The sequence below is a fragment of the Marmota monax genome, unplaced genomic scaffold (genome assembly GCF_021218885.2).
Source record: "Marmota monax isolate L192 unplaced genomic scaffold, Marmota_monax_Labrador192_F-V1.1 WCK01_AAM20220418_F8-fsc00183, whole genome shotgun sequence".
NCBI lineage: Eukaryota > Metazoa > Chordata > Mammalia > Rodentia > Sciuridae > Marmota > Marmota monax.
In genome coordinates, this window is record NW_026694841.1 from 1168973 (window position 1) to 1183752 (window position 14780).

Sequence of the window (14780 nt, forward strand, 5' to 3'; positions counted from 1 at the left end):
GTATGGCACTATATTAAGCACTCTGGGGTAGTTACAAAAGAGGTGGCATAGTCCTTGCTCAACAAGCAGCTCAGACTCTACTACAGAACCAAAAAAACAGTCAATCAGGGCTGGTCCTTTTGGAAGGCCACAAGCTGGCTTTTTGTTTCTTTAATATGGCACCAGGTTAGAAAGAACCCTCCCGTGTCTCTGCCAGCCCATTTGCCCTGTGTGGACAAGAGCACATATAGCAAATAATCAACATGAGCCGGTTAGATGCTGGATGCTAACTATTACGGATGACCAGTCTGACTTCATTCTTCACTAGTCAAGCACTGACTGGGGTCTGGAGTAAAGTGGTGAAAATGACAGGAGCCTGTCCAAAAGCAGGGCAGGCACAGCAGGGGGAGACAGATGATGGGTGGTAAGGACAGTTGAGCCCTGCGGCGGCCCACAGGAATCACAGAGCATTTGGGAAGGACCTGACCCCAATTTGGCTGCTGCCTGCTTTCCATCAGGGAGGAAAAGCTGAATTTTCATATGAAGTTTAGCTATCACATGATCTGAACCTAAGGGGTAAAAATCAACGGAATGATCACAGTTCTGAGGCATCTGTAGCACAACTTGAACTCACAATTTTTAAAACTTACCAAATTATAGCAGCTTACTAAAGTAAGCACAGGCACTAAAGATATTTCATTTCTTTGAACAATGAACTCTCAGATTTCAGCATGTGAAAATCAGAAGCATTATTGTATAATCACTGAAAATAAAAGCAAGCCATTCTAGAAGGGCTACTCCCTGAGAAGCAGGATGGCTGGCCTGGGCTGTCGGCTGGCGTACAGCCTGCATGCCAGATCTCATGAGGTCTTCTGCGTCACACTCTCAGAGACACCAACCCGTGTTTACTGAAGATCACTTGAGCCTCAAGGCTTCCGTGGCTGTACGAGGCTACACTGCTAAAAAGCAGTGGAGCTTGTTTTTTCCATGGGTTCCCAGGGAGGTCCATGGTCTGATGTCTGGGCTGCAGAGGCTCTGCATTTAACAGTGACATGTCCCAACTGGTACAGTACCCCCCATATCTTTACAGAAGGGAAAGACTGTAACTGCCTGGGTCATGTGGCTAACAAGCTGGGAGTGGAACCCGAGGGACACTCTCATCCTCAGGAGCCTGACACCCACACTGGACATGAGGAGCAGAGAAAGGCACTACCAATGTGTCCCCAGGGATAGCCAAGGGGAACTTACTCTGCAACAGTTCACTGGTCAGGTTCAAGATTTCCTTCGGAGACACAGTGGCTGTAGCCCCAGTGCCTGATTTCTGAGTTTTTACTCGACTCTTCTTACCCATTTTTTGACTACAAAACAGAGAAGACAAAAAGAAAAAAGTCACATTACCAAAGAACAAAATCAAGTAATAAAATTTATCATGGCAGCATCTTCATCTTGAGATGCTAAAATCTTACCACTCACATGCCAAGTCCTGAGGTTTCCTTCTAGAAAAAGAAATGTGTAAATTAGTATCTGAAGGCTCTCAAATAGGGAAAAAAATCTTCATGGCAGTCTCTGGAAGAAAAGTTTATTCCACTTCACTTATAAGAACTAGAGTAGAAGCAAACTGTACTCTAAAATTGTGCAGAGATTATCATGTAAACTAAAATGTTCACACTTCAGGAAAAACAGTGACAAACGTGCACTGCACATGTGTGTACCAGAGACATACACACTACCATAAGGACACAAAGACCTAAATATTCTCTATCCACTTTCCTTTAAAAGCATCTATTCCTAGGAGCAGTAAGTACCATAAGTGACAGATCAGAATTTACACAGCTGAAAACCTTTTATACAGCTAGTCTAATTCCAATATGCCATTCCATGGAGAATCCTAAGTGCCTTGCCAAAGATGAGACAGGATTAAGCAAAGCATGAGGCCTCTGCAGGGAAGCCAGAAGCGATCCGGCCAGCTGAGAGGACTGGGGCTACTGCCTGGGAGTCTGAATGTGACTCTCAGGAGAGAAGAATATTAGTTAGGGTGGCGACCCAGGAAGATGGGACAGTCCAGCCAAGAGTCAGTGGAGCAGTGAAGAGCAAACCATCCCAGCAACCTCCTTGGCGCAGCCCCAGCCAGCACACCACATGTGCTCTCAAGGAAGCACCAACAAGTAATCTTTGGACCATTTATTTGTTAAAAAAAAAAAAAAAACCAAGGTAGGTGGGAGTATAGCTCAGTGGTAAAACACGTGCTTAGTGTGCCCAGGGTCCTGAGTTCAATTCCCAGCACCAAAGGGGAAAAAAAAAAAGAAAAAAAGAAATGACTATTACAGTGTGGAAAACTGTGACAACAGGTTTAGAATGCATATTCTCCAGCTAAATAGAAAATAGATCACTGATTCCATTGTAACTGAATCCATGGAAATAAGGCTATGTACTAAAATAACAGGAAAGAGCATTGTTTACTAGGATGTGTACCTTTTCTAATGTGTAAAAAAACAACACATGACTCATGGATCTAATAAATCTTCTAAAAAACAGTGCAAAATATCTTGTCAGTCATCCTGCAATAAAAGGGCACCAGTAAAGATGCGTAAAATTGTTGCAGAATTAAAAGAAATTGGACAAAAGCAGAAAAAGATGAGTGAGGGGAGGGCAGGAGGAGGAACAGCTTAACACAGTTCCCACACCAAAGGACTGTCTTCCAAAAAGGAAAATGCCCCTTTCTTGTCATTACTCACTCAAGGCCAAGAGCAAGGGCACAGCCTGGATAGAGTACCTCCACCCTCTAAACTTCAGACCCTGCCATAGCCGTGGAAGGCATCTCTACAGAGGACCACTGAACTCAATCTGAAAACAACCCAAGCCTCCATCTGTGGAGGACTTTACTCACTGCTACATACAGTGGCTCTGCTGCCCTGGCAGGAAGAAATGCAGATGCACGCTACTGGTGCTGGCTCAATGGCCTTTCCCTTCTGCCCTGCTAACACCCTTCTGTCGTGTGACAGCCTGTGAACTGCTTAAGAAGGGCACTTCCATGAAGAGCTGCAAGATCCTCCCCCTTCCCTGAACAGCAAGGGCCTGTGGCGGCATGCTGCTCTGCCCCAGCCTGCACAGCACACACCCAGGGCTACACAACGGGCTTTTTCACTGACCCACAGCCCCTCACCTCTCCACCAACCCTCAGCATGCGCCCGAGGCCAGTGGCTTGTAACAGCAGTGGCCACAGCTGCCCTGTATTCGGTGCATGTCCGCTAGGCACAGGAACAGAAACAGCTCCTCTTGTGACTTTCCCAGATGCTCTGGGCAGTTGACATCATCACCCTGACATTCTCAGGAAGGTCAAGTCTTTCCTCTTTCCAAGGTCACACATCAGGTGAGAGGCAGTACTAGAATTTGAACTTAGCAGCACTACTACCTGCCTCTGTCCACATGCAGGGAGGAAGCGCATGGCATTCCAGAGTTCCAAAGGGCTAAAAGGTCCTGACCAACACTACTGGATTATGTCCCTGGCAGTGGTCACTCAGTGCATCTGAGCGGCTCCAGCCACCTTCTTCTAACCTCCTTCCACACCCTTCTGAGCTCATCCTCCTGCTTAGACCCTGACACTAGTCTCTTATGAATGCCCTGGCCAAGCCCCCTCCTACTGCTTGCATCTACCCTCATGCTGCCACCCATCTGCCAGCACCTTATGTTTCAGGAACACCAAGGACTCCCAGTCCCTCACACAGGCTCTGGCACATGCCTTGATGCACCTGTCCTCTCCTTCCCCACCCCCCTCGCAGGCAACACTTTAGTAACATGTCCACAAATTCTGCATCCCCTGAGAGCCTTGCTGGTCCCCCTGGTCACGACCTTCTCTCCTCTACACCTCTGGGAGTTCTTGTAGATCCTACAGTGGGTTCCTGGGTTGGAACCCACTGTGCCAAGACTGGCTCAAATACCAGACACCCACTCCAGACAAGAGAATCTCTGAGGGGGCTTCTCTGCTTTACTTACTTCCCTATCCCAACCTCTAACCCAGAACTCCACACACAGGCGTTCTTAGGTCAGGTCAAAATCTTCATTTCTGAAGCTTCTATCCAGGTTACTACTTCCTTGGAACTTACAGAAAATGTTGAATTCCTGCTCCAAGTGAGAGACCATTAAACATATGACCACCATGATTTGAAAACAACAGATTCCTTTGACAGCAATTTTCTTACAGTAGAGAACTTACAACTCAAATTGTTCACATTTCTTTATTTTCTTCAGTCAGAAAACTGCTAGCTTCTAGAAATACCAGTAGATGTGGAAATGCAACAGAGGCAAAACTTCAAAACACATTAGTAAACTAGACCCTGAAAACGAGGTATGCTGGCTGCCATCTTCAGAAGTCTGCGGGCTGTTTACAGTCACCTGCCCAGGCAAGACCCTGCTGGCCAGCTCTTTAAATCCCCACTCATTCCTCTGCCTCTGATCTCCTCCTGCACCACACTGCCCACAGTTAGCCCTAAAAAAACTGAAGTATAAAACACGGCAGCAAAGTGCAGATCCATGGCTCCTCCACTGGCTTGCACAGCTACCACCAGCAGAAAGGCAGGGAGCGCCCAGAGCAGGCCAGCCCTTCTTCCAGCCCCTCCTACTCTAGACCCACACGGAGAAGTAGCCACTGCTTTGGCTTATGTTACCATTGATCCGTCCTCCTGTTCTTGAACGTCATACAAATGGAATTACATACTACATAGGCTTCTTGTGCTCAATTTAAAGTTTTTCCCCAGCTCAGAGGATAACACCTGACCTCCCTAGCAAGGCCTTGGAAGGGTGACCGGCCTCAACCCCCTTTTCTGTCTGGCTTTCCTCTGCCCATCCTTTACACAACATGGCTCCAGAAGTTTGCTAGTGTTCATCACTTTTTCTGGCATGGAGTCACCCCTTGTCTATGCCCTTGTCTGCTCCTGGCAAAATTTTCCACAAACTTAAGTCCCCATCAAAATGTCCCCAATGGCTTTAGAGGAAATTATAGGCTCTTCCTTGCAGTCCCTATTCCCATGCAAGTTCCTTAACCCAGGAAGAAAGTGTTAATCAAATCTGAGGTCATTAACAGATGCTAAAGGCTAGGCTTATCCTGGAGTTCAGTCTATTAGGCAGCTTTTTGGACTCTTTTCCTCCCACAGGGATATAGCCCCTAAGGGAGAGAAAGCTCTGACCCTAGTTTAGGCAGGAAGAATCTTCATCTTAATTAAGGGGGAGGAGAGTTACCTATCCCTGTCCCCAGAGAATGCTACTCCCTAGGGCACAGGATGCTAGGTCCTACTATCTCTTAATCTGTTCTACCCAGAGACAGGGTTCCAAGGCTCTGCAGTCCAGAGAGCTCCCAGAGTTCACAGCCCCATGCACACTGAATCCAGACAGCCACAAACACATGGTCTAGCCTTTACCTTTAAGAACTTAGTCTCTGGAGGACAGGGACTACTAATTCAGATGCTCCTCTAACCTTAGGGCCACCAATGTCTATAAGATTTATCAGCTTCTGGGTTGGTCTGGCACTGTATTCTAGTTATTTGTGGGACATTCCTAATTCAAAGCACCTGGAAGGCAGGAGCCTCAAATTTACCTGTTTTCACCCCCCAAAACATCAGGCTCTCTGTTGCACTTTGCCAGCTCCCCACACTTTGCCCTCTCTTGGCCCCTGGTCTGGTTATCATTCCTAGTTCTACACACTTCTTACCCTGTTACTCTGGCCTGGATACCCTTAATCCTTAGCACAGGGTTTCCCACCCCACACCTCCAAGCATAGCTCAGAGCCTTTGTCCTCACCCACTGCAGTATAAATTACTTATATGCTCATTTAACCTGTTGTCTTGTGGCAGGAAGAAACTAAAGTGTCCAGCTCTATATTATCTGTAGGATCAAGTGCAACAACATGGATACAGTAGATGGTCAAATGTCTGCTGAAAGAAGAAATCTTTGCATATCATATTTGGATATATTAGTGTTACTAATTATGCCCACCATGATTACAATAGCAGTCAAATGAAACACTGGACTAAATATTTAACAGTTCCACTAAAGAACCAGCACAACCCTTAAAAGTAAAAATGAAAATGTGTGTATACGGAGATGAATAGATAGGTGGGCCATGCCACGGGGATTAAGGTTAAGGTACAGCTTATACAATATCACACTTAAAAATGTGTTTCTTTTGGAAAACCAAAGCTTAGGATAGATATTAAATTCAACAATGAACTGAAAAAACAAACACAAATTTTGAAAGTGTTTTTGGTTTCTTCGAAGCCAGCAAAATTCTTTGTTTGAAGGCAATAAAACAGACAGACAATAAGAACTAGTCAGTTTCTTTCTTTTTTTTTTTTTTTTGGTACTGGGTATTGAACCCAGGGTGCTTTTTTTTAACCACTGACCTACATCCCCAGCCCCCTTTTTTATTTTGAGCCAGGGTCTCACCAAGTTGCTCAGGGTCTTATCAAATTACTGAGGTTGGTCTTGAACCTGCAATCCTCCTGCCTCAGCCCTCAAGTCACTGGAATTAGAGGCACGTGCCACTGTGCCCAGCAGCCAGTAACCAGTCCATTTCTGACAGAAAAGAAAGAGCTATGGCCAAGCTCAGCTTAAAGCTTAGAGGGGGCTGTAACTTAGCCAAGAGACCAGAGCCGCCAAACAGCACACCTACCACTTCAAACATGAAATCCTAGATTAGCATACAGTTGGACTATAAATATAGGTGCACTAATTAAACAAGTTCTCTGTGTCTCAGTGCCTAGGACAATGCCAGCTACTGCAAAAGACAATGAATGATGGAGACCAGACCTTTGGGCTGGTCACACCCAAAATAAAGCAGCAAAGGTAATTTCTAAAATATGTAAGAATTAAACACAGAAGGGCAAGGAATGAAGCACAGTTTAAGAAGGATGACTAAATTTTGAGTCAGTTTGAGAAGGTGTTAGTATCCCGTATGGGTGGTTTTCTAAATTAAATCCCACTTTACCTTTTTTAGCTTAAAAAAAAAAGCTCTGTGCTACATGATTTTGCCAATCTTATGGATTTGAAATAACTACTGACCCTTTTTGCTTATGATTCAAAAATGTGCTACACAGAATGAATAATTTTCATTGTGATTTCAGCTGAAATCCAAGTTTCAACAAATGAAATAGTCAAAGAGATAGGATGTAAAATAGACATCCTTAAAATCAAATAGACAGCCTTAATTCTCTACAGAGAGAGAGAGAGAGAGAGAGAGAGAGCGCAAGCCTATTAGACATTTAGCAAGTTTCTATAAAAACCAATATTTATAGTCAATATTATTCGAAAAATGTAAACACACACTAACACATATTCTTCCCCCTCCCCATTAAATTACAAATATTAGCCAGAGGTACAAGGCTAAATGAAAGATATTTTCTTCCAAAGTTTATGTTGAAATCAGGCATAATTTACAAATACTTAATTGAATTATCTTTGGGAAACTCTAAAGTATAGGGGGGAAAATGATTTAAATAATAAACTTAAGACCAAAGAAAACGTGAAGAGAAGTACTATAGGACTGACAGAGAACTGCACTGAAAAAAAAAAAAAAAAATCAGAATCACAAGAAGGGTCACACCCAAAATAAAGAGGAGCAGCCAAGCTAAGGGTTTGATTCATCCCTACTTCTTCACCATTAAGATATTTTTAAAACCTATAGGATCTTAAAATTCTGGCCCTTTAAAACACTATAAATTATTAAGTCCGCCAGCAATTTCCCCATCTAACAGAACAGAGGAAAGTAAGTGGCACACTCAATCATCACTTACACTGCTGATACGCAGGGCCATCCGTAACCAACCACTTGTAACCAATGATTCTATTTCATATAGAGAGTAAAATAAATAGGTCCAGAAAAGTAAGATAAAGCACATTTGGGAAACATAGCTAATGAGGAGAGGTCACAGGGTGAAGGTGTGCTAAACATTGAACTCATTTTTACAAAGTATACTTCACACATACTGAAAGGATACAATTCAGTACAGTTTTTTTAAGTTCCAAATGAAAAGGATACATATTTATATTTTGCTTGAGTTCTTCCTGAAAAAAAAAAATGCTTTTAAATAAGTATAACAAGAACAAACATTTCTGATTGCACTTATTTGGCAATTTATCCAGGAAACTCTAGCTCAAGCACAGCATCTGTTTTTTGGGGCAGCTTGCACTAACCCAACTTTACAGCTGGACTGAGGAGGGAATGGCTTCCTCCTCCCTCAGGCCCCCAGCTGAGAAGTGCACTTGAGCAGGTAAGAGTGTGCTCAATCTGTGCGTGGAAGAACAGGAAATACGGTTCTCTCCATTTCACTAAAATACTTTGCAGGTCATGTTATTACATTCCGAATTAAATACACAAATTGCAGGATGCAGATGAGGAAACTGAAAGGCATTTGGACAATGTTTTCTCTCCTGCAGACACTAATAAGGCATGTACATACAATCCTTGCTTCACATGTACCAGTTAACTGAAGGTGGTTAGTATCAGAAATTTGTTCTGGCTTTACCCAATAGCCGGGCCCAGTAGCAAAACATACCATACTAACTTATACCAGTTTAAGAGGCTCATAGGCACCCATCATTCCACACTCTTAACTAAAGAAGACACTAATGTGCCATGATTCAAAAGTATCAAGAAACCAAAGTAGCAGCTACTTAAGTATCAGGATGAACATAGATAAACAAGATGCATGTAAAATTTCAATTTTTGTACAGAACATTTTGGGTTGTCATATATGCATTACAAGTTGAGACTTTAAAAAGTTGTCACTCTCCATTAATTTACACAACAATATTAAAGATGTTAAAACCACTTCTGATACATAATAGTTTTGTTTTAATCTGTTGAATTGAGTTATAAACACACTTAAATTAACACGAGGCTCTTCAGGTTCCTGCTTCAACAGTGCTTGGATGGACGAGTACCCCACTCCAGACAGCCCATAAGCCAGCAGCCCTCCCCCACCAACTCACAGTGCCCAGGGTCCACCACCTCCTAATCAGTCCCTCCCTAAGCCACTGCAGCACAGCACAGCCACCTGCTGTGACAACCATGTCCTCATTGCAAGCAGATGTGCAGGACTTAGAAGCCATTAACCATCAGATCAACAGGGAGCTCTATCCTCCTTCCTCTGCCTGTGGGCATCTTCTGACTTTGAAGAGCTTCACCAATCTCAGGAGGAGAGGGAGCATGCAGAGAACCTGATGAAGCTGCAGAACCAACAAGGTGGTCTGGTCTTCCTTTAAGATAGCAAGAAACAGACCGTGACAACTGGAGTCTGTGTTACACTTGGTGAAAAGCCAAAGCAGCCTCTACTAACTATAAAATTTTGCCATGAGCAAAAATGACCCCCATTTGTGTGACCACTAGGATTTGTTACCTGAACAAGCAGACAAAATCCATCAAGAATTGGGTGACTGTTAACTAACTCATCCAAGATGGGGGTCCCCACATCTAGTATGGTAGGAATCTTTTGGAAAAGCACAGCCTGCAAGACAGTGACCAGAGCCGAGCCTTAGGCTGACTTCCCCACAGCCATAAGTGGCCTCCCCAGTCACAAGGCAGTGCGTGCATGTTGGGGTTCACCTTTACCTTGTCTCTCTGTTGTACTGAAACATCTACTAATGTTCTTTAGTTTGTGCCATCCCTTCAAATCAAGAAATAAGGCATCCTTTCTCCCCCAAAAAACTGAGGTCCCTACTTAAAAGAAATTGGAAAAAAAAAAAAAAAAACTTTGAAAAGGAATCAGTTGGTAGAAATAAACATTTCTATTAAATCTTTCTACCATAAAGAAGACACTGTAATTTCTGCTAAGAAATTACCTTCAAAGAACTCCTACTCCTACCCTAAGGATCCTGGATTCCAGAACTGTGGAGCATCAAGATTGGAAGAGACCTTCAGGGTTATCTATGTTAACCCTCAAGCCCCCTCATGCTTTACATATAGCATCTAACTTTAGGCAGCAATTATGGTTGTTACCAACTGCCTGATTTAAGTCTGGAAACCCGTAAGACAGGCAGGACATGGCACATGTCCTCTCTGGCTGACAAGTGCACAAGCTGAGGCTGACTGCTAGGCCGATCCTGGCCACCTATGCTCAGTGAGAAGCAATACTGCTGCCCTTCCTGCAGCCTGTTCAATTCCACGGCAGCCTCCTCCAGGATACACTGCTTACAAGTGAGGCCTGGTTATCTTCTTGGACCTGCCCAAATTCTTTGAAGACAGCTTTCATGTCCTCCCCAAAGTCTTCTCTTCTCCAAGTTTAACATGCCCCTCAAGAAATACTTCTCAAGAGTGAACAAAACCACTTAGGTATATTGCACTTAGATGGCCAGTTCTTAAAAGGTCAACAAAACCCTTCAGATGTGCTCGGAGAAGAGTCCAGTTCAGTGGGACTCCTGCCTTCACAGAACTCAATAATATTCCTTAAACAGCTCCAGCTTTTCTCCGAGAATACATTCACTTATTTGGTGCATGTTTCTTGAGTATCCAATCTGAAATACAAAGACAACAGGGACATGGCCCCATAGCCTTCAGGACAAGATAAAAAAACTAAAGCTATTCATCACATAAACTAACTTTAGCAAAACAGATGTGCTATATTAAACAACTGAAATTTTGAAGTTAAGGTGATTATTCATGGTAACTATCACGCTGTTTCTTTCAGGATAACATTCCAGGCTGCCAAAAATGGTGTCATCCCTGTCATTTACAGTAGCAATTCCCCAACATGATCAACCTCCACATAATTGCCTCATTTGGTCATTTACTATGTACTGAAACTGAGGTGAGCATTTTACAAAAATTTTTATCATGCCCCTCTATAGATGAGAAAGCTGATCCTTAAAGAAAGTAGCTGATGTATGCAAAATGACAATCAAGTTGGTAGCAGTCTGACAAGCACACTTGATGACAAACTTTACTGATACTCAATAATAGAACATCAAGGATTCAGCTCAAAACCAACATTTATGAAAGCCCAAAAGTTCATTGCTTATCCTTAATGTTCAAAATAACAATATTTTCCTGCAATAGTAAAACATATAGGGGTAAAGGTTTTCCCTCTTTGGTCTTTGAAAAGTATAAAACTGTTCTTTGCCTTGTCAGGAGTAGCCCAAGAGGTTTAATTTGAGACAAGAGTGAAACTTGCAAAGGAGCTTCCACCCAATCAGGCGCATCCCGCATTGAGTTCTGCAATGCCACACTTGCTGTTCATCAAAAACCTGCACAAACCAATTAGGTAACCATGACAATGCTAAATTATTACAATCAACAAATGAAAAATTTACTAGTAAATTTAAATACTTTATGGCAAAAGCAACTTTAATGATAATTCTTACTTTCTCTTGAATATGCTTAATAGAAAACTATGATATTGAAGAGTCATGTCTATTTTACAAAACTGAAACTTTAAAATTCACTGATCTTGGGCTGGGATTGTGGCTCAGCAGTAGAGCACTCGCCTAGCATGGGCGGGACCAGGGTTGGATCCTCAGCACAACATAAAAATAAAGGCATTGTGTTGTGTCCATCTACACCTAAATAAATAAATAAATATAAAAAATAAAATTAATAAAATAAAATCCACGGATCTTTTATATTCTAGTGAAGTGTTTTATTTAAAAAAGGACAGTGAAAGTCAGGATCAGATAGTAACAAACCTAAAATACTGCATATTTACTAAGAATTCTATGTATATACAATTGTTACTACCAACCCAAAAAATTTTTAAAGAGTTCTTGTTCATCACATGATTATCTATATTGTCTACACAATTTTCAGTCCTTCTTAAAGAGTGAAAACATTTCTTCCTGCTGCTGCTCTGCTCTCCCTCTTCCCACCCCATTCCTGAGGCTAGGCTTGTAAAAGATTAAAATTTCACTGTGGCTTGGTAATCAGTGCCACTCAGAGCCTTTACAAAAGCTTAACTTGAGAGTGTGCCCTGTCTTCCGTTGTCAGCCAGGAGGGTTTGGATTTACCTTAATCTAGATAGTTCATGTCTTGTAAAATACTTGAAATAAGAAGGGGGAAAAAAAGAATTTCAAAGTCTTAACTTTGGTATTAGAATTTGATTCATTATCATATGAAATATTTTTTTGTTCAAGTTTATTTCAGGTTCAAATTGTTAATAACTATGTTGGTACCTCTGAGCTGTGATCTGTTTACTGCAAAAATCTAGAGGAGACTCCTAAATGGAAATGGGGTCTATGTAGCTAACTGCCAGCTAGTGAAGCCAGATTTAAAGTTAGGTAGTCAGTGTAGTTAGGTAAATAGGGTCTAATACCGAGTGAAATCTAAAATGGAGGCCATGCTGATAATGATTCCCGGAAACACAGGACAACTCATGGAATGTTAATGAAGTCCCAGAAAGGCCCTAGGCCAAAGTCCACCCCAAGGAAATGTTAATGGAACCCAGGAAACAGCCCCCAACAGATTTGGAGATAGCCCAACCCAAGAAGTGATAATGAAGTCCTTCCTGCCCAGATTACCTGTGTCCCACCCCTGGGGCCTTCCAACCTACATTCACCAAAACTATAAAAAGGGGAGACAACTGCACTTCCACGGATTCCACCTCTTGGGTCCCTTTCTTCCTCCGGGAGAAGTCTTTTCTGCTGTCCTTTAATAAACTTCTAATTTCTACTCTGACCTTGCCTGGGCGTGCTTCTTCGGTGTTATTCTTCAACATTGGGGAAGCAAGGACTCGTCACCGGCCAACAGCGGCAACACTAGGTGAATTTAACAACAAAAAACTGGACTTATTAATAGGTTAATAAGTTTCTGTGAATTAAGTTTTTTTTCATAAGACTACATGACAAGAAAAACTAGTAAACTTCTCTACAAGTTTGTTTACAAATTTTCAAACCCCTTGTAATAGAAAAATATAAGAATACTGTCAGAAACATTTTTAACTTGAAAGTTAAAAACTATTGTTTTCATATCAAAATAATGAATATCTTCAATTTTGTGAGTAGGAAAATGAATTAGAGGAAATCCAATGCATAGCAATCCATTTTGCCAAGTAAGGTGTACCTATAACTGCAACAAAAGTGAAAATCGTACAAACTTTTAAGTGAGGAATCCTTAAATCCTAACTCCTTAACTATGAACCAGAATGATATTTAAGATAAAAATGTTTCTGACTGTAAGAAGAGAAAAAGGATGCACAGAAAATCAAAATATTTTTCACTAATAAATCAACATAACTATAAAGGTGAAAATATAAGCTAATTGAGAAAGCAAATAACTGGCCATTAGCAACTTCCAAAGTAACATTAGAAAGAAGATATATTCAACCGTTCTATTAAAAGTATTGAATGTCACATTAATAAATGACTCCTTTTCCTCTCTGGGGCAACATGATCATGGTTCTATTCCCAGGACTTTGGTCCAGGGAGAGGAAACACACTAGAAACTTCCTCCCCACCCCCAACAGAAGCACCATGCACTGTAGCCAGGAGTAGGTGAGGTTTCCAAAGATTAAAAAAACCTCCCAGTGGAAGACATTCATCAAACCATACACAACAAAGATACAGTGTTATTAGTTACATTTCTAACAGCTACTTCAGTTAGTGAAAGTAAAAAGGAGACTATGTAATTCAAACATTTAAGAGGCTTTTAAAGTCTTAAACTAAATTGACATCTAATCAGAAAGCATTCAGAGGAACCCTGACTTGGAGACAGCATATTTACTCATATTTCTACTAAAATTCCATAGGGCACAAACTATGTACAATCACACACTCCAACCCTCATTCTTGGGTTCCATATCCAGATTCAACCAACCATGGATCAAAATATTTGGGGAGAAAAAATCCATACTGAACATGTACAGACTATTTCCCTTATCATTCCCTAAATAACACAGTATAACAACTATTTACAACAACTATTCACATAGTATTGACATTATATTAGGTATTATAAGTAATTTACAAATGACTAAAAAGTTTATGGGATGATGTAGACAGATTATATGCAAATACTACATAATTTTATCTAATGGAAGAGGCTTGAGCATCCCTGAGTTTGGCTATGGGGGCAGAGGGAGTGTCCTGCAACCAACCCCCTGTGAATATACAGGGTCTGTACCTGGGTTTCACTGGTTGCCAAGATCATCCACTAAATTTTTACGATAAGCAAACCCTTGTTGTGCTGATATTGATACTTTCCCTAGCATTGTCATCTTTGCCATTCTGGGCATGAAACCATCAAGTTTTTAGGAGGTTGAATGGCTAAATCAGAGTTCTCAAAAACTTTACTAGTAACTAAACTTAAGAACAGAAAATATTTGAATTCAGCCTTCACATTTCTCTCATTATCTAAAGAAAGTTTTATTCTTCACTGAATGTGGCCTAAATATCCATGACCTGGAAGAGAAGCTCAACACTACTTTCTTATCAACAATTTCACTGCACTATATCTTATAGACAGATAATGAACAGAAACTCTCATTCCTGCAGCACATACAGGTATAAATGTTTTAATCTTCAAGTCCAACATCACTTCTATTCCAAGAAAAAAAAAAAAAAGCACAGATGGCACACTGGCAGAACGAAGAAAAGTGACAACCATTTCACTCTGTTCAGACCAGAGATGCACTTCAGATATTAATTTACAATCTTAAATACACAGAGAGAAAGGAGGGCAAGACAGGAAAGTGGGAGTGGAAGGCTCAAAACCCAAGGTTGTTTGGGATCCCAATAACGAGGTTGTTCTATGGTTAAGCACTGCACTTTGCAAACTACTTTCTTAAGTCAGAGAAAAACTCATTCCCAAGTTGTTGGAATTTTAC

The 14780-nt window shown here is 41.5% G+C and overlaps 1 protein-coding gene across 3 annotated transcripts in view; it reads right to left on the bottom strand.

The window, feature by feature from the left end:
* Setd3 (SET domain containing 3, actin N3(tau)-histidine methyltransferase) overlaps nucleotides 1-14780 on the bottom strand; it is a 76521-nt gene that overhangs the window by 60430 nt on the left and 1311 nt on the right. The window contains exons 2-4 of one of the 3 annotated variants that reach the window (XM_046426277.2): nucleotides 7957-8034; nucleotides 1453-1475; nucleotides 1228-1337 (exon numbers count right to left, since the gene is read on the bottom strand). In XM_046426277.2, coding sequence (XP_046282233.1) covers nucleotides 1228-1337; nucleotides 1453-1475; nucleotides 7957-8010 — 187 coding nt within the window. In that variant the 5' untranslated portion in view covers nucleotides 8011-8034. Of the gene's footprint in view, nucleotides 1-1227; nucleotides 1338-1445; nucleotides 1476-7956; nucleotides 8035-14780 lie in introns of those variants that run through there. The other 2 variants (XM_046426278.2, XM_046426279.2) reach the window with 2 other exon arrangements.